Source organism: Triticum urartu, chromosome 2A (genome assembly GCF_056163025.1).
Source record: "Triticum urartu cultivar PI428250 chromosome 2A, HENAU_Tu73, whole genome shotgun sequence".
NCBI classification, from domain to species: domain Eukaryota; kingdom Viridiplantae; phylum Streptophyta; class Magnoliopsida; order Poales; family Poaceae; genus Triticum; species Triticum urartu.
This window is the reverse complement of record NC_141874.1, coordinates 125,641,397-125,660,730: the sequence shown is the minus strand read 5'-3', so window position 1 is coordinate 125,660,730 and position 19,334 is coordinate 125,641,397. Positions and strand designations below refer to the sequence as shown.

Genomic DNA, 19,334 nt, shown 5'->3' with positions numbered 1-19,334 from the left:
TACCAATTAATATTTTTCTCAGAATCATCTTGTGATGTTTCAGAAAAATTCTACTACTTGTAGCAGATAAGTCGATTAATGAATCGATTCAGAAAATAAAGCTAGCAGATACGCCCATTTATGAACCCATTCAGCAAATGAATGGGGGTATTTCTCAAGCATTCTGGTTTACTCTCAACTTCACTGTCTCGCCTTCCTATTGCTCTCATACGCATGTATTGGAATGTCCTCACAAACATCCGTGTCAATTACAGTGGCCGTCACATTTTCCACAAGATAGACACCAGAAATGTGCAAAATCACCTCAGCGAGCTGGCAGGGTTTCCACAGTTCTCACTAGTGAGTAGTGACCACTGATCAAGTGTTCAACAATCCAACTGTCATCTGATAAACTTAAACTGCCCTATCGTGGAAACCCATTACTACCACCAGAATATCTGTACTGCGGCATCACATATGCCCCATCTGGATGACGGCGGTACATAGTTTGCGATGTGTTGAATGGTGGAAACACCACTGCACGTTGATCAGGTGGAGGTTCCCTGAAATAACCAGGCGCGCGCCAGCCAGCCAGTGCTGCATTCGGGTGTTCAAAAACCATTTTAGGGTTTGGACATGAAATTGATCTGCCGTCCATATGATGTTGCCAGGCATTGCCAACTTCGCGCAATGGAGGTGGCCGATGGGTCCTCTCGGATAAAGGATGATGTATCCCAACTGAATTTCCTGGGTATGCCTGCGGATGAGAAGCTGAACCTACGCGCCTTCCTTCAAACTGACCATGGTTGCCACCAACAGTGTTTTTTTGCTTCGAACCGGTTTTTCCTTTACTCGGCCTAGCCTCCGTGCTATGCAGGCCATTGTTAACTGGTGCTGTCCGCGGGTTTTTCTGCGAGATGGCATGATTTGTCTCCGTGTTGGCATTTTGCTGAGAACTGCTGGTGCTGGTACCAATGTTTTTATCCAGGGGGGCAGAATTTGTCTTTGCCTTCTGACGACCATCGGTGCGGTTTTTTCCAGAAGACACTCGGTGCTCTTCTTTTCGATTTTTTTTGGTAGGATGATCGGAGTTGGAGGATTGCATAGCACGTTTTCTGCCTTTAGTGATATTGGATCCGCCATCAGGCCCTCCAGGTTGAGACTGATGCTTTCCTTTTTCCTTCGATTTCTTGCCCTTAAGAGCTGAAAGAAGGATAGATACAAAAGGAAGAGGGACAAAATTAGTCTGGCACCTGGCACAGCAAACATAGACCTTCAAAATAGTAGAATTCGAAACTCCAAAGAAAATTGAGGAGACACAAGTTGAATCACACAATAGCTTAGTGAAACAAATGTAAAAAAGTGTATGCATACATCTTTCGTGGGCAACAACAGACAGCTCATCTTGCAAAAGCTTATGTATGTGTTATGCTGTTCTATGTAGATAGATTTTTAATTGATTCCTTCTGAGGAACAGCTGGTTCTACAGTAGATTCTTAAGGATCCCAATGCCAGTCGATTAGACCAAACCAAACTTTAGAGTATACTACAGACATCAAAATCAAAATCCAAATAAGAAATGGTCACAAACTGCTGGTATTTGTACTGTCTAACCATCATCGTAGAAGTCATTAGCATACAGTAAGGTTCAAACTTTAACATCGAATACGGAAAATGTACTACATTCTAGAAAAGATATTTTTCTAGGGCAGAGAAGAGGATTTATTAAACAAATACAACAGCTTTTAACACAGTATCTCCTCGATCGAATACTAACCCACATATGCAATAACATCAGTTAGTTCAGAACTGGGATAGTAATAACAGCGAAATATAATCTGTCCCAGGAACAACCAAGGTTATGTTGCCAATAGAATTTACCGTGTCCTCCAGAATTACGTCTATTTGAAGCACGGACACGCCTTGCAGCATCTCCTCTATTGTGCTTTTCTTCTAGAGCCTTCAACCTATTCGCTTCATTTGCCCAAGCCTAGAATTAAAACAAAAGAATTGCTACATGAACATGAAAATCATACGGGGCCATCTTGTGACAAGGTCAATATATCAATGCATAAGTACACACCATCTGAGAATTGTCCAAACATCCTCAAAATGGTGCATGTGTAAAATAAGCTTCATTTTTCCCATTTATGTTGGTGTGGTTAAAAGCTATAATTCATGCATACCCAAACAGCAGAATGGATCAATAAGATTATCTGTAGCTACCTCATACGAGTAGTATGAAAGGCAACATAAACTTGATATTTGGTATGCACAGATCGATAACATTCCAATAGCACAATATCTAAAAAGACAGCATAGAATTATAAGTATGATTAAGTGCGTGCGTTGGGTAATATTGAAGTGTTCTAATATCAAAAATGTGATTTGCAGAAACTAGTGCAAACTAATTCTGGTAAAGAGCAGTTCCTACCTGACGGAAAGTCATCATTCTGTATAGATTGCGTCCTTTGACAAGTAGCAGATACAAAGGTGGTAATTTGCCTACTCCTTTGCTCCAGAACACTTGAATCTATTGAATTGAACAACTAACATAGTCACAAAGGCCATAATAAGAGGGGGAAAAACAATAGCAGTACTATATCACTGAATCGATCCTTACAGTAAATGTGTGTTGCTGCTTGTCTTTACCATAACTTTCCTTAACAACTTTCCCAGCTACTATTCGCTTCCCCATACATTTTGAGTGCCTTTTGCCACTGTCATAACCAAAGGAGAATCACATTACCATTCCAAAGAGACACAGGATGCTCTAGTGCAAGAAACACCAATGAGTACCTTTTCTCGTGAACCTTTTGTTTGAATAAGACAGTATCACCTCGACAGACATCGCCTAATTCACAGACCATGGTCAACTGCCTTCCATAATTTTGTATGCAGATAAGAGAAAGCTTCCATGACAAGTGGGAACTCACCTTTACAGTTAATACAAAAGGATGACCGAGGATAAATCTTCTCAGGATCTTCATCTTTGAACCTATTTCAGAAATGTCGCATCACCATATAACAGGGGATTTGGGATTAAAGAAAAACCAAGAACAAAAAATAATAATGCAGGGAGTGTTTTTTTAAATGTGACTATCGATATCAGATGCAAAAGCTATTCGTCCCAATAGTTGAGGACAAGCGCCAATTTACTGAATAGTTCATGACTAGGACATATCAAATAACGAACCTCCGATGCAGCATTATTCTTTCGACACAAGTTGCTATGTCCCCAACTTGGGGAAGACCGTTATTCTTTAAATATGCTTTGCACTCCGCCAACTTAATCCCATCCAGGTTTCTCCCACCTACAAGAAAATATTGCTCATCAAATTATGTAGGAAATAAGAGAGTACACTCAGATATAAGGACCATGATGTTCAATAAATTCATGTTTTGCTCTGGAACAAACAGAACAAAAGCAAGGTCTAGCCATATCATATAGCACTGTCCTAACTTCTACCATCTCAAACATGACAGAAGTCGTGCCAAGGATTCCAGCTCAATTCAACCACTGGTTTTCATTGAAGTTGGTCCTGCCAATTGCTCATATCCATTTCAACCACCATTCTGCCTGTATTTCAAAACAAATTATAGCTGCCTACAAAAATATCTACATAATTTGGGAATCCTATTTCTTCAGGTGAGGCTGTGATATTCAATATCACTAGGAGGCAGACCACATTCTGCGACTAAATTCAGTTGCACTAGATTCCTCCAACCAGCAAGAAATCAGATCGAGTTCCCCCTGGATGTATCCCACCACGAACAACGTTAATTCTCAACAGCCAACAGGGTTCCAGGGTGCAGCATCATCCACGGTGTCCAATATCACTCAAGGAAGACTATGTTTCGCGGCTTGATTGAGTTGCACTAGATTTTATAACTTGATTGACTTGATTGAGTTGCACTATTGGCTAAGATCACGGAAATACTCCCCTCCCTCCCCCCGCGTCGCCCCCGCTCGGGCGACTCGGGCGGGATCTAAAACCCTAGCCGCCGGGGGTCCCCATCCGTCCTCCACTCCCTCCGCCGCCGCCGAAGGACGCCGCCGGCTATAGCCCGGGGCTGATGGCGGTGGCGGGGGTCTTCCCTCTTGCCTGCGCTGTGCGGGCGGTGCGGAGCCCCGCGGCATGGGTGGCACGGCCGATCTGGCCTGGCGGCGCGGCGGGCCTGCCTTCCGGCGGCGGCGTGGCGGCTGCCTCGGCCAAGGGCGGCGATGGTGGGGTGCGGCAGCCGGCCCTGTCTCGGGCTGCGTGGCGGCGTTCGGCGGCGGCGGCCGGGTCTGCGGCGACACACCATCTGACCTCGGATCGGCGGTGGCGGCATGGAGGGCCTGGTGGTTGGGTCGGCACCATGCGGGTTGTGCCCTCCGGACAGATCTGATCTGGCCGGTGCGGCCTGCGCCATGTGCGGCGGCTCAGATCGGCGGCGACCCGTGCGCACAATACGTGATGGAGGTTCTTCGAGCAGATCCGGGTGAAAACCTTGTGCTTGGCTTGATGCCAAGACCGGCGTTGGTGGCACCCTGTGGTGTCATTACCTTCTTGAAGGCATCGCCGTGGAGAAGCTCTAGACCTCTATCCGCTACCTCCGAGGGAAACTCTAGATCAGTTGATCGGATGACGGCGGCGCGTTGGTGTCGTTTCCTCCTTGGGGGCGTCATTCTTGGAGGCGTACACGGGATCGATGGATCAGCGGGTGCCTTTTTTGGTGGAGCGGTAATTCATCCTTCACATTGATGACGGCGGATCTCAGCGGCGTGGTGCAGTGGAGACTCGGCGCCCGATGCGCGGTGATGGACTCGCGCAGGTGGAGGTAGTTGTCTGGCGTCAAGGTGGCGTCGATGACGGAGTGGCCTGACAAGGTAGAAGCCTCAATATCTGCTCTGAAGACGGACCTGTGGAAGATGGCGGCGACGACACATGTGAGTGCGTCAGACCAGTTTATGCCCAAGACCCGGTATGTTGCTCGGCTGGGGCTTCCGGCTTTTAATGATAGGCTTAGGTGAGTAGACCGGGTATGTGGCCCAGGTAGCACCCCTTCATCATATAGATAGGAGTAGTGGCATATGTTGCATGGCGAATTCAGGCATATTGTTGTAATACTTTGTAAGGTCCTCGAAAATAATCAATAAAGTGGCCGGGGGTCATCCTCCTTTTCTAAAAAAAAAAACTAGATTTTACTAACCCACAGGTGCTCACAGATTGAGTCTCCTCTGGATGCAATCCATACCACGAAGCTACTTCCCCGACAGGGTTCTAAGCTTACAGTACGCAGAACTATCTAGTACAAGTTTATTAGATCAACAGTGCCAAGCACATGCCACGTTTTCCAAGAATCAAACGGCAATCAGCACTATCTACGAGTTCCAATTCCGCTCCAGATTTTCAAAAATATCGCCTGCCTATAGAACGCAATCATCCGAATTACGGCCGAGAGCAAACGAGAAAGGGATAGAGGTGCATACGGCGGAGGAGATCGGCGATTTTGGTGCAGGCAGCCTCGCTCCGATCCGCGCCGGGTCGTTCCGCCCCCGCTTCCCCCTCGTTCCCCGCGCGGCCGCCTTCCTCATCGTCGTCCTCATCGTCTTCGCTGTCGCTGTCGCTGATGTCGACGTAGCTCTCGCCGCTGTCGCTGACGTCGACGCAGCTCTCGCCGCTGTCGCTGATGTCGATGTAGTCTTCGTCGCTGCTGGGCTCCTCCTCCTCCGACGACGACGACCCGGACTCTTCGGATCCGCCGGCATCGGAATCCGAGGAGATGTCGATGGGCGCGTGGCCCTCTTCCTCATCTGCCGCCACCGCCGCCGCGGCGCGCCCTCTTGTTACCGGCATCGCGGCGTCCTTGCGCGCCACCGGATTGCCTTCCGCCGCGCCGCCGTGCCGCCGCTTTGCCCCTCGGCCTTCGCGTTTTCCCCCTTTTGTTTGCCTCGGAGAAAAATGGAAAGGCGGATTTATATGATTTATATTGCCTTGTCAGACCAGCAACGTCTGCAGCCTCTCCACAAGTAACGTCACTTTATAAGTTCCAGAAATTCAAATTTTGAATGAACGGCCGTTGGGTTGGGACATTTGGATTGACGTGTTGCTCAGAAGAAAGCCTCAACGGCTCAGATCAGAGCTTAGCTTGCCAATGCCATGGTAGCTGTTTTGGTAACTTCTCCATCCGTCCCATAATATGCTTACGTATTGGAGACGTGACTCCTTTAACGTACAGCTCACATACTGACGTATGGATCCGGACCCACCCATCAATGACCCAACCTCAGGGGGGCGTACTTCAGCGGATCCCGGCTCCACGTATTGGAGGGAGTAGTAATATTTGGACTAAATTTTAGCAAAACTAGTTGTAGAGATTTTTAGAAAAAGCAGTTTTAAGTTGTTGTTTTGTTCAAGTTAGTTGATAGAATACTTTGTTTGGACTTATAAACTTCAAATATGGCCGTCAATGAGATAAGAGTATTAAATAGATTTTCATCTCTAGTTTTCACTTCTCTCCGATTTTCTGTCGTTGCTGGTCTCTCTCTCTCCCTTAACGAGCACACATGTATCGCCGACGAGGCCCTCATGGTGCCAACACTCAGATACCTTCCTGCTACTAATGCATCAAATGTGGTCGAGCACGATGCCTTCTCCGTCACACCTCGAGAGTGGAAGAAGCGGACGACGGTGACATGTTATCAAGATGATGACCGTCAAGGGACGATGGCAGTTGAGTCCTTCAAGGGCCAAGGGCGGTGTTGCATGTTGTGGTGGCAAACTCGATGTTGAATGCTTCAAGGGGCAAGGGCGGTGTTGCATGTTGTGGTGGCGAGATCAACGTCGCCAGAAGAACCTCACATATCCGGGACTGGCTTTTGGGATGACGAACCCATGACTAGGGTTGGTTCACAGGAAGCGAGTTTTTGAATATTAGTAGACTATCACAAAACGTAAAGTATGAGCGTAGGCAAAATCGGTTGTAATGATAGTTAGAATAATTATGGTATCTAAAGAGAATTGAGAGCTTCTCGCAAGTCTCACGTGCCATCTTCCCCCAAAAAAGTCTCACATGCCTTAAGCGTGCGTTTGGTTTGAGCTCAATTTCACCCTACCAAATAAATTAGCCACTCAAATTTTTGGTGATTTGTTTTAGGGAACATCATTGCACTTTATTTTCGATGACGTTCAAAGGGATTGTTACAAATATCAAGTGGCGCAACTAGCCAAATATGGCAACCAACATCTAAAGATAATGAGAATTTAGCTACACTATCCGCCTTATGTTTACTCTTGCGACTTCCATAGACAACACGACAATACTCGAAATCCCTTGCACGAGCAATGATTTCCCTGACAATGGCACCATGCCTTACTCCTACATTTCGATATATCCTGCTCAACGGTTGCACAGTCGGAGGCGTTGGGTAAGTGTTTGGCAGCAGATCATCCGCTAGAGCTTGAGCTTCTCAGCGAGCTAGGGCTTCAAATGTCGTGTCAACCGTATGCTCAGGAACTTCTTCATTAGACAGAACCCAAACACATCTCAACATCGAGCGGTCAATCAAGGAATGATGTCGTGAGTCTTGACAACCACATAATGAGCAATTAGGAGTGCTAGACATATTTCAATGGTGAAGAAGATCATAACATGTGATCGGCTGTTGGGCAAGTCTTCGTAAACACACCTTAATGTTTGCATTTCTACATCTCATCTATGAGCTCACATACGATGCTAGCATTTCCATTTGTTCATGTGGTAATTGGCCTCATCGTCCCTTGTCGAGGAAGCCAGTTGTGACACAATATTTCAGTGGAGGCTCCGTCATCTATTCTTTTTATAAGGCCATGGGCTAGAATATCACGTACTTTAATGATTGATCTCCTGATTTATGATGAGTGAGAGCCAAGATTCACATCAAGGATTGAGCTATCTGGATAGTAAACCGTTTTCAATATTCTGGCACTCAAAGAACTAGGTTCTTCCAATAATCTCCATGCTTGCCTTGCTAGACACGCAAGGTTAAACAACTCGAAATCACGAAAACCTAACCCAAGCTACTTTATGTTCACCTCCTTTGCTTCGCCACCAGTATTTCCCTATAAGAGTGTTAATATACTCGCAAAGCCCAAGTGGGAGTTTAAAATAGAACATAGAATAAACCGGGATAGTTTGTACCACCGACTTGATCACCACATATTTTCCCCCAACAAACAATAAATTTCCAAGCTAACCTTGAATCTTGTAGATGTGATGTTCTCAGCTCGAGCTCAAATGAGCTCAGGTGAACAATAAAATCACCCAAAAAAACAAATTCTATTTTTTCTGTGTCAAACATTGACAATTGTTCTAAGTACTTGTAAAATTTCATCATGGAATAACATTTGTGCAAGTCGTGGAAAAAGAACAAAATCAATGCTGCAAAAAAGTTATTTTCAAAAGCATTTTACATTGCTAATTTTTTTTTATTTTATTGCCACGACTTCCACAAATGTCATTCATGATGAAACTTTGCAAGCATTAAAAACATTTGTTAAAATTTATAAAAAATAGTTTTTTTTCAAAAATTTCAGACTTTATTGTTTGAGCAGTTTTAACATGCTCCCTCTTACCCCTCTTTTCTCATGAGAGGTAAAAGTATATAATAGATCTGAGCCGTTGATCTCATTAATTAGTGATCTGATTAACTCTTACCTTCTTACCTTAGATGTAAGGCCTCCTTTGGTTTGGAGGAATTTCATAGGAATTTTAGAGGATAGGATTCTTATAGGATTTTTTTCTTTTAGAGCCCTTTGATTCATAGGAATAGATTCCTATTCCTACATAGAATTGGTTCCTATCCTCCACATTTCATAGGAAAATAAAAATGAGCCTAGACTCAATGGAAAAATTCCTTTGATGTCAACCAAATGACATCTCGTTTCCTATTCCTACTCATAGGATTTGAGATACATGTCATCTCATTTCCTACAAAATTCCTATTTCTACAATAATCCTATCCTATGAATCAAAAAAGACCTAAAAAGAGAGGGTAAAAGGAAGCATGTTAAAATTTGTCTTACTGTTTATACCGAGCTCACATGAGGTCGAGCTGAGAAGGACACTTTTGGAATCTTGCTCCATATTTCCATGCTTCAAGTACTTGAAGGTCTCACTATTTGACTTGCCCACCTCTAGCAGTTTGAGGGCAACCCTTGCTAAAAAAACACCTATGATTTATCAAGATTCACCCTACGATCAAAATTTGAGTGAATGTTTATCTTCCTGATGAAGTGACCAATATTGACAAAAAATGCCAACTATCCAAACAAATCAAGGGCAAAAAATTTGGTTATAACCAAAGAAATGGTAAGGTCCGTTTCAGACACCAACCAAACATATCACGAGTATCAGCCATACAAAAATGAAATCAGTGCTCTTGTCCATGCGACGATAGACAGCCATACAAAAATGAAACCAGTGCTCTTGTAAATGCGACGACAGCCACCCATCCTTCACTAAAATCAGAGTCAGACAATTAGGAAGAACGTTGAAGCAAAACCGGGTGAGCAGCACAAAATTCAAGCATCTTCAACTCAATCAATATAACGGCACACTGACGACAAAAGGGCGACTCTGCTCCAGTTACATGAACGGGGGCATTTTACAACGCTGCCCACAGCGACAGGACATGGCTGGGCGGGCTATTCTAAGAGACTGTTAGAGGCATCACATGTTGCCGAGACACGGGTGAAATTTCCTTTTCCTAACCTACTAAAAGATGATGCTGATGAACTTTGAAGAAGACGGTGGTGATCAGTACACGGGCGACCGCAAACAGAACTCTATATTCAGATTAGTGGCAAAACCAGGCGGGTTCTAGCGCAGGCAGCGTCGTGTCGTGTCATGTTGACCTCGGTGTGCAGTCTTGGCCTTGCTTGCTAAGTTGGGCTGGGGCTGGGGCTGGGGCAGCATAAATTTGTACTGTCGTTAGAGATTATCAACAGCTATCTCATCTTTGACAGGGACCTGCTGGACATGCCATGCAGCAACTTGACAAACCCGAGGAAGCTGAGCTTCCCATCGGTGTGCCGGATCCAGTCCTGTAGAACGACATGCAGCGGCACGGAAGGGCTGAGACCCAGTTCCTGAAACACCAAGTAGCATCATAGGAAATGTGTGAAGGGACTCCAAATTTATCAGTTAGAGAATGAAAATAGACAGGGAGGAAGATATCACGTACTGAAGCTAGCTCGTCGATTACAATGGCTCGATTGCCATCCTTCTCGAAAATTTCATAAGCGGATCTCGCATGTTGCTCCCATCTGTCTAATGCTTCAAGCTGGTGAACACTTACTGCAGCTGCACAGAACTCGTGGAAGTCCATTCTTCTGTACTGAAGAGCGCTCAGCTGAAAAGACAATTCAGGTATACCGTGAGTACAGTTTATGCTGGATGAAAATTCTGTCTTTAAGATCAACAACATAAGTAATGTACCGAGACAAGAATCTCCTGAACTCGTGTTTCTTTCATCGCATCAGTGGCTTCTCTTGTTAAGGCCTAAAAAGGAAGGAAGAGGAGTCAGCAAGGGGGTTCAAAATGAATGGGAGAGAACATATCAGAGCTCTATGACGAACCAACCATTCTGATATTATCTAGCGTGATACATCCATTTCTATCAGGCTCTAATAAGGAGAACTGCCCTTTGAGATAAAAAAGCTCATCAACAGTCAAAGTCTTCGACAAAGCCTGTAATGGATCAAGAAAGATACATCAACGGCTGCAGCTTGCAGAGGAAAGTAAAAGCGGTCAGCCATAGGTATCAAAAGAATATTTTGACAGCACCACTTTGAGGTTCAAATAAAGTGGCATCCCCTCTTTATGCTATTTTAACAGGAGAGAATTGCAAACAAATAGAACTGTACAAGCATTTCATTTTGGAACTTATAAAACCAATGGTACAAAAAGTAGGCGTCCAATTTTTTTAATGAAAATTATACACATGTAATGATATTGATCAGGAATTTGTACAAGGCATGTGGACTTGAAAGTATTAAACATCTAACAAAATACTAGGTTACTGCACAACCATTCAAAGCCTTGAGTAGAAAAAATGCTGTAATATAAAAGCAAGTCCAGATTTGAAGCAACAGCATATATCTATGTGGAACAACAGGAGAAAAAACAGAACAGATTTTATCAATGCAGACCTTCAGAGCAGCTTTACGTAACGATGAAGAACGAATATAAGCTTTGATAAGACGAAATATAAGGACGTCCAATGGCATCTTAATGTCATTGTAATTTCTAATCCATGGATGACCTGAAAAACATGATATAAGGCAGAGTTAGCAATGTAAGTTTAAACTGGATCCATACATACAGACTGAAACTCACCTAAAGCTTGTGCTGCAGTCATCCTTCTACGTGGATCCTTGCATAGCAAGCGCTTAACGAAGTCCATTGCTTCTGGAGTCAGAGAAGGCCAAGGTGCCTCATTATAACTGGGGTCAGCTTTGAGAACAGAACGAAATATGCCAGATTCAGTGCGTGCCCAAAAAGGGCGGCTGCCACAAAGGAGGATATATGCAATGACACCGATACTCCAGACATCCGCTTCTGTGCTATAGCATCTATGCAGAACTTCCGGAGCAACATAATAAGCACTTCCAACGATATCATTTAGTCTCTCATCTGCATAAGGTATTAGACCACTGCATTAAAAAAGTGCTAGTGGATAGTATTATCTTCACTGATGGCAAGTACAAATCAACAAATTAACAGATATGCAGATTGATGAGCAAGAAACTAACCTGGTTTTACAAAATCTGATAATCCAAAGTCAATTGTCTTAAGTTGAGAGTTCTCATCTTTCGAAGTAAAAAGAAAATTCTGAAGAGAAAAAACACAACATTTTAGAAATCCATTGCAATGTCAAATACAAAAACAGTAAAATTAGATCTTATTCACAGGAGAAGAGAAAGGCAATACAATAAATACACCATCTAAGGAATGTCATGAACAAATTATACGTCCTTTGGAACAGTGTAATTTTTTTTCTTTCAAAAAGGAGGTTCGAACATTGGAAGTAGAAACAGGTAGCCATCGCCATTTGCCTTAAAAGTCATGGCTTGTTTACCAGCACTATTTAAATCATCACTTTCTAATATCTCAAACATGGTAATGATGACAACTGATGAGATGCAGGTAAAACTGAACTTCACCTCTGGTTTGAGATCCCTATGAACCACTCCCTGAATGTGGCAAAAAGCGACAACGTTCAATATTTGCACCAGGACAGACTTTGCATCATCCTCGGAGTACTTTCCACCTCTACTTAAAATGAATGCAAAACATAAGCTATATTAAAGTATTTCGTAATAAACCATGATGTTGTATAACATAATGTAAGTTTACTTGTAGCTTACCTGGAAAGTATTCTATCCAGAAGCTCCCCGCCCTCACACAACCTAAACAACGGGATTTTTAATTAGATATTAAAAAAACTAAACATGGCGTGGATGGCATTTGAAATCCAGAATAGAGCGTACAGGGATCACTATCAGCGGAAGGTATAGAAGCTAAATATAGATGCCAAAAAACAGATGCCTAATATAAGGCAACATTCAACGACCTGTAGTAATGACATCATCTGGATTTGGCCATATCTAGAAATCCTTTTTATTGGCAAAATATTTGTTGTCAAGTTTGGGCAATTGGGCGGGAAAATAAAAGAGTATCCAGTTGCACTGCAAGCATATTTAAAACAGTGTGGCTGCCCCAAATGGCATTAATGTATGTTCATTTTCATCATGCATTATCAAGTGATAACTGCTCAGATTATTTAAATTGCCAGTAACTAACCTGAGAACAAGAACTAACGTAAGAACAAGAACTAACCTAAGAACTGAAAAGGTAACTAACCGTCCAGACATATGGATGAAATAACATATGGTTGTTAACTACATTTTTAAGCACACAAGATAACGCATTATATGCTTCTGAAAGGTAATTATTGCCGCATCAGCAATAAGTAGATCAAAGAATCTTAATAAAAAGGGACTGTGGAAAACTATTGAAGTTGCGTCAATAAAATGGAACTGATTATTCAGTGAGTTTGTTTTCTATGCTTGTAGTTGAGAGTGTTGATAACAAGAGCAAAAAGCTACTCTACTCTGCTTGACATCTTAAGGAGTGCATCCTCATAGCATGTGAAATTGAAGTCAAAACACATTGTGTGACTATCAAGGTGCTGGAACTTACTCCATGACTATGTAGACATTTTCGTTGTCCTCATATGCATCATAAAACTGAACCAAGTTCTTGTGTCCTGCCAAAGCCTTCAAAATTTTCACCTCCCTGCGGACATCCTCTATAGCAATGGATGTTGTCATCTGACAAGAGATTAGAGCAACTTCAGATGATACTAAAAAATGTACATAGGAGGAGTGAGGAACTAAGTTCATGCCTAGCAACGACACAATGATGGTATTAATCCTCAAGTAAGGCATTGAAATGTGGTGACCCAAACAAGGGAGATTGCAACTATGGAGAGATTAAACCAGATCGCACAGCCATAAAAGAGCGATAGGCAAAGTAGTTACGGAATATCAAGTGTAAACTCCATAACAAAAAATGACAGGACTTACTCAGATCTCATCATTCAAGTGGGTATATTTAATGTTTTACAGCACACAATTTAATATGTTACCTAGTACGTACCATGCAACAATGCTGAACGTAGAAGATCTCGTAATCCATATTATTCTTATATACAGGTATGCAGCATGTGATAAAACTAGATATTCTTTTCACAATGCACGATGTAGATCAATAGCATGTTAGTACATGAACCCATGATGTCAGGTTACATCTGTAACAAGGCACATCTACTCGACTACTCGTGTAGACAAGAAGGGGCCACGTTTCTTAAGAAATGAACAGGCATGCATCCAGTTCTCAAAAACTTTGATTAGACTATATTAGTGAGTGGTTGCTTTCAGGAACACATGCTTTACCTTTCTCTGTTCAACAAAATATGAAGGACATTTATACAGCATCAATCAAAACCGCAAAAGTCATGAGAGTACCGAATTATCCAACAGAAATTCACAAATCTAAACTAGCGCGGCATCAACTTTCAGAAAAACTAGCGAACGGATCCGATATTTTTTATTTTTGAAGCGTTTGCAGAGGTTGCGGGTAGGTCATCACCTTGGCCTTGGGGATGACCTTGACGGCGACGGCGTCGCCCTTGCGCGCGCCCTTCCTAATCCTGGCGGCGCAGGTGTATCCGAAGTGGCCCCTGCCGACCTCGTCCCCGAGGTCGTACTTGGCGGCGAAGCCCTTGTTGAAGCCGAAGCCCTTGTCGAGGCCCCTCCCGCCGTCGCCGTCCTCCTCGGGGATCGCCGGGCGCGGCGGGCCGTGGCGCCGCGCGAGCGCCTGGCGGATGTGCTTGGCGGGCGAGGGCGGCGGGAAGGGCAGGCGCAGGAGGCGCCGGGCCGGGGTGGCGGGCGCCGGGGACTTGGCGCCCGCCGGGGCGGGGGACCTGGAGGAGGCCCTGGAGGAGGCCCTGGGGGAGGCCGCGGAGGAGGAGGAGAAGAGGTGGTGCGCCGGGCTGGGGCTGGGCGTGGAGAAGGGGAAGAAGGGGGACGACGTCCAGTGCTTCTTGGAGGCCGGCGTGGCGGGCGCCGTGGAGGAGGGCGGCGGCGGCGTGGCCGGCGCGGGCGGCGGCGGGGAGGCCCCGTCGGCGTCGCGGGTGCGCGGCTTGGCGTGGCAGCCCCCCATGGCGGCGGCGGGCGGCGGGTGGGATCTGGATCGCGGTGGTGGCGATGGCGGTGGGGCGCGCGCTAGAAGGAGGGAGAGTAGGCGGCCATGGCGGAGAGGAGAGAGAAGGGGAGAGAAGGAAAGAGAGAGCTTTTAGTTGGGGGGGGGGGGGGAGTGTGGGGACTGGACTGGAGTGAATTGAAACGGGGAAGGTGGAGTGGGAGTAATGGTGGCCCGAGCCCAACCCCTAGGGTGGCGCGGCGAGCTCGCAGTTGGTTGCAGTGCGTGAGAGTGAGGCTGGCTAGCCCAGTGACAGTGAGCGAAGGCTTCGTGGCTGTGGTGTTTTTTCTTTCTTTCTTGGCTTTGATTAGAGGGAGGTTTGGTTTTGATGGCGGTGATTAAGCCATGGATCGCCATCTATCTTTCTCTCCCCCCCTTGCTTCTGGGGGCGGGGCTTAAATTTTGGCCGGGACTGGAGCTGGAGGGGGTTGCTTTCCAGCCGATGTGAGAGTGGCCGGATTAGTCGCTGTCGCCCTTGTTCGCTTGCGCTTTTCGGGTGGAGCACGAGACCTCCCGACTCCTTGTTTTCGAAAACAAAACTGCTCCACGCACAGTCAAGAGATTGGGCGCGCCCGTGCCCGTGGCCCTGGGAGGCAACTGAATGAGGTTTGCAGACGTTCTTGTCCATAAGTCGCCGCGCCCGACCCGACCCATAAGTTGCCGCGGCGACGTCGATGGATTGATTTGTTAGCTTGTGCTGCACTTAGGCCGATTGCTGGGCGGGCGCCTTGTTTAGTTGAGCCCGTTGGCCCTGCCCCTATTTATTTTGGGCGGGACGTACTGTGGTGCCCGGAGATTAGCTTTGTGTCCACTTTAAATTGAATAGAATGGGTTGGGTTGGGGTCCCAAATCTCGCCCCCGTTTCTCGTTGGATTTTGGCTTCATGTTTATTCCTCCCTCCCAATCTAGTACTCCCTCTGTAAACTAATATAAAAACGTCTAGATCACTATTTTAGTATTCTAAACGCTCTTATATTAGTTTACGGAGGGAGTGTTAAGCAGAGCATTATTGGCTTTCTTTCATCAGGAAGGCAAAGACATCTACTCTAAAAAGGTAATCCTAACAAATCCATGCGGAACTATGCGGTCAAGGTCAAGATCCATGAGAAGCCCTGCCCTCCTTCTGCATCATCCCACTGCGTGCCTGCCCCTGCCTGCATGAAGAAGCTACTCTACTGTAAACACAGTAGAGAATTGTGTGCAGAGGTATCTTAATCCCGGTCATTAAAAGGGCAACAGAAGAATACTCCATTGTGTCAGTGTGCGCGACACGCGGCCCGATGCGCGGCCCAGCACGACGTCAACCTCATCATCCATCCATCCTCCAAAAGCAACGCAACGGCTTTAAACCTCCCTCCCCCGTACTGCCACTAACATGGGGTCCACGCGCAACATAGATTACGGAGCAGCTGCAACAAAAGGAAAATAAAGGGGAGAGGGCCGAAAAGCGGAGGCGTAGAAGCGGGCAAAGGAGGCGAGGAGAGGAGTAAAGATAAAGGGAGCGGGCGGCCATTAGTTAAGCTCACGTGCCCTGCCATGGCCGCGCGCCCCGCCTCATGCATCATGACGACGACGACGACGGAGAAGAAGAAATGCGGTTGCGCGGCACAGTACCATGCAGCATGCAGCAGACAGCGCTTCTCGACTCGAGCTTCCGGCGACGTCGGCGTTGGTGGACAGCGGCGGAGAGCTGGCAGGAAATGTTTTGCTTGTCTGGTAACCGGATCTTATCTTCCTTTTCACCGCATGTCTTGTGCTTGGTGTGATGGCGTGTGGGTGAGCGCGTAATTGTTCTCGGGGAAGGACGGTATTATGGTACTGGGAGTACGAGTGTAAGTAGTATGCACGTACGGTCTATGGCAAAGAAAGGACGGCGTTGGTTTGGTGCAAAACAGGCGTTATTGAAAGCTGAGGGTACGCCGTACGTACACGGACAGTTTCCTTGGATGCAAATCTTCCTATAAATGCGAGATGCCGTGTGTACATGCTCTCATGGCTTCTGTATGTGATGTGGTGGTACTTGTTTTGAGAGTTACCTGTTGTTGCATGCTTCTGTTTTGGGAGGGAAGAGCGAAGCAAAGTACTACTCCTACCACACATGCGTAAGGTCACCTTGCACTGGGCCTTCTCTGTCGCTTGGTTAGAGCAACTCTACCAGACCCCGCAAAATCCCGACTCTCAAAACGCGTTTGCGGTTTTGACGAAAATCTCGTTTGTGGGTTGAGAACGAGCGTAGTCGAACAGAAACCATAGATGAACTGCATAATTTGAAAAAATAGTTTCACGGGAGAAATTGCACCGTACTAGTTCATCACGTACTACATATATTTACATGATCAAAAACTACAAACACCAGTTCATACTGCATACTACATTGGTGCTAGTACTAGAGGGGGTGGGGATCTCACGGTGGCGAGCTCGCGACCATGGACGACACCGTGGAGGAGCTCAATCCTCCTCGCCGGAGCTGTTGAGGTCAATGTACTTCGGCCTCTGCTGCTCGCCGATGCGCCACCACTCGTCATCCTTCTCCCTGGCGGCGAGGTTGCTCGCGACCGCCTGCCAAAACTGGAGGTATTCGAGCTCCTCGTGGTGGCGTCGGCGCTCCGCCTCCTCGCGCACGCTCCGCTCGGCAATGGCGGCCGCAACCACGTCGACATCGGCGACGAAGTCCTCTGGCCCGACGACTCCGCGGCGGCCAAGCTCCTCGGGCTCCTCCTTGATGAGGACGAACTCGAAGTCCTCAGGCTCCTCCGACCACTCCCTCTTCACGGGGAGAAGGCCCGCGCCGGAAGAGGAGGATCTCCCGGCGTAGGAAGATCTCGCTGCGGAGGACGAGCCCGCGGCAGAGGAAGGGGTACGGCCATGCCGACGGTCGTAATCGTCCGTCTCGCGGACGTGGAAGCACGGCGGCGGCGAGAGGCCGCGGTTGGTCCACTTCCCCGCCCCGCGCTTTCTCGCGTCATCCGACCGGACGCGCCGCTCGCGCTTGGGGTCGCTGCCGCCGTCGGATCTGCTCTCGGAGCCGCGTCCGGAGCTCCACATGCATCCCCACATGGCGGCTGGAGGCGGAAGGGGGTCGCCGGCGGCGAGAAATGTGGAGAGGGGGTGGGGAATTGCGTAGCTCGGTGGCGGCGGGGGGATATGGTATGGACCCGCAAACGCGCCGCAAACCCGTAGATATACTGGTCGGGGCGTGTGGTTTGCGGGCCGCGGCAAATTTTTTACGGACCGGGCGAGTATGCGGGCTCTGTTCTGGCTGGAAAATTGGGCCGAACCCGCATACTCGCCGGAATTTTGCGGGTTCGCGGCTTTTGCGGGGTCTGCTAGAGTTGCTCTTAGGGAATCTCCGACGACGACCCGTAAATCTACGAACACGGATGCAGGAGAGCGTTATCCAACGCTATTATGTATATGTTCGTCAGTGAAGGGAATTTGAAATTCAAATTTAGTCCAATCACACCAACGCCGGATCGCATGTCCGATCACAACCAAAAAGAGGAAAGTATGCTTAATTTTTACATGCATGGATTTAAAAGAACATCGGTCCGACAATCCGTGCAATTTTCTGCCCTACCGGACCGGCAATCCCAGCCGTATGCTCCCGATCAAGGTGTAGTCATCGCCGCGTAGACAGTCTCCGGGTCCGCCTCCACGTCCACACCCACCTCATCCTCATCGTCCGCCGCTATCAACTGATCTTTTTGTCGCTGCAACATCTGGTAGCGGACGGATTGCACGATCATTCTTGTGTCGCATCCAAAGAGTCCAGATTCAAGGTCAACATCTTGGCATCCTCGCATTGGGCGGTGATCTTCAACTTCTTTTCCTCGAGCGCGGCCTTCCTCTCTTTAAGCATGGCCCTCCTCTCTTCGAGCTTGAACTTCTTGTCTGTCGCCTCTATTAATAATTTTGAACCTCTCTGTCTTTTCTCCTTCTTGAGGTCTGAGTGTGTGTGACACCCCGACTTAATCATGCACTAATCATACACGCAAATACGCACGATTAAGATCTGAGACTCACGGGAAGATATCACAACACAACTCTACACATAAATTAAAATCATACAAGCTTTATATTACAAGCCAGGAGCCTCGAGGGCTCGAATACATAAACTCGAATACAAACGAGTCAGCAGAAGCAACAATATCTAAGTATAGACATAAGCAACAAGTCTGCCTTAAGAAGGCTAGCAAAAACAACAACATGGATCGAAAAGGCAAGGCCTCCTACCTAGGAGTCTCCTAACTACTCCTGGTCATCGGCGGCCTCCATGTAGTAGTAGGAACCCTCGGGGTAGTGGTAGTCATCGGTGGTGGCATATGGCTCATGGGATCCGTCATATGATCACAACAATCCGGTATAGGGGAAAAGAGGTAGCAAAGTAACAATGAGTACTCATCCAAAGTACTCGTAAGACTTACATCACATCTATACTAAGTATGCATCAGTATCAAACGAATGGGGCTATATCTTTGGACTGAACTGCAGAAATGCCAGAAGAGAAGGGAAAGCATAGCCTATCGAAGACTAGCATCTTGAAGCATCTTGCATCATTACAA

At 46.6% G+C, this 19,334-nt stretch overlaps 2 protein-coding genes and 1 pseudogene across 2 annotated transcripts; 1 reads left to right on the top strand and 2 right to left on the bottom strand.

The window, feature by feature from the left end:
* Positions 1-91: 91 nt before the first annotated feature.
* LOC125536216 (uncharacterized) lies at positions 92-5,985 on the bottom strand. The gene is made up of 8 exons (XM_048699395.2): positions 5,456-5,985; positions 3,176-3,293; positions 2,916-2,977; positions 2,779-2,833; positions 2,603-2,699; positions 2,414-2,512; positions 1,861-1,969; positions 92-1,182 (listed from the first exon to the last, which is right to left on the bottom strand). The coding sequence occupies exons 1-8, from the start codon at positions 5,820-5,822 to the stop codon at positions 404-406; spliced, it is 1,686 nt and encodes a 561-aa protein (XP_048555352.2). The 5' UTR covers positions 5,823-5,985; the 3' UTR covers positions 92-403.
* A 3,527-nt stretch (positions 5,986-9,512) lies between these two features.
* Positions 9,513-14,896, bottom strand: LOC125536215 (CDPK-related kinase 5-like). Its single transcript, XM_048699394.2, has 11 exons — positions 14,161-14,896; positions 13,210-13,340; positions 12,375-12,416; positions 12,171-12,279; positions 11,760-11,838; positions 11,344-11,640; positions 11,157-11,269; positions 10,588-10,695; positions 10,444-10,506; positions 10,190-10,357; positions 9,513-10,094 (listed from the first exon to the last, which is right to left on the bottom strand). The coding sequence occupies exons 1-11, from the start codon at positions 14,731-14,733 to the stop codon at positions 9,954-9,956; spliced, it is 1,824 nt and encodes a 607-aa protein (XP_048555351.2). The 5' UTR covers positions 14,734-14,896; the 3' UTR covers positions 9,513-9,953.
* A 2,355-nt stretch (positions 14,897-17,251) lies between these two features.
* LOC147984241 (uncharacterized) lies at positions 17,252-17,952 on the top strand (annotated as a pseudogene).
* Positions 17,953-19,334: the final 1,382 nt, after the last annotated feature.

What these genes read in the sequence shown, in the direction of transcription:
- LOC125536216 (XM_048699395.2), bottom strand. Translation starts at nt 5,822, where the DNA reads ATGCCGGTAACAAGAGGGCGCGCCGCGGCGGCGGTGGCGGCAGATGAG. An exon ending in AATCGCCGATCTCCTCCGCC is followed by an intron (nt 3,294 to 5,455) that starts GTATGCACCTCT and finishes ATTTTCTTGTAG; the next exon opens with GTGGGAGAAACCTGGATGGG. An exon ending in GAATGATGACTTTCCGTCAG is followed by an intron (nt 1,970 to 2,413) that starts GTAGGAACTGCT and finishes TTTTAATTCTAG; the next exon opens with GCTTGGGCAAATGAAGCGAA.
- LOC125536215 (XM_048699394.2), bottom strand. Translation starts at nt 14,733, where the DNA reads ATGGGGGGCTGCCACGCCAAGCCGCGCACCCGCGACGCCGACGGGGCC. An exon ending in AGGTCATCCCCAAGGCCAAG is followed by an intron (nt 13,341 to 14,160) that starts GTGATGACCTAC and finishes ATCTCTTGTCAG; the next exon opens with ATGACAACATCCATTGCTAT. An exon ending in TACGTAAAGCTGCTCTGAAG is followed by an intron (nt 10,696 to 11,156) that starts GTCTGCATTGAT and finishes GATCCATTACAG; the next exon opens with GCTTTGTCGAAGACTTTGAC.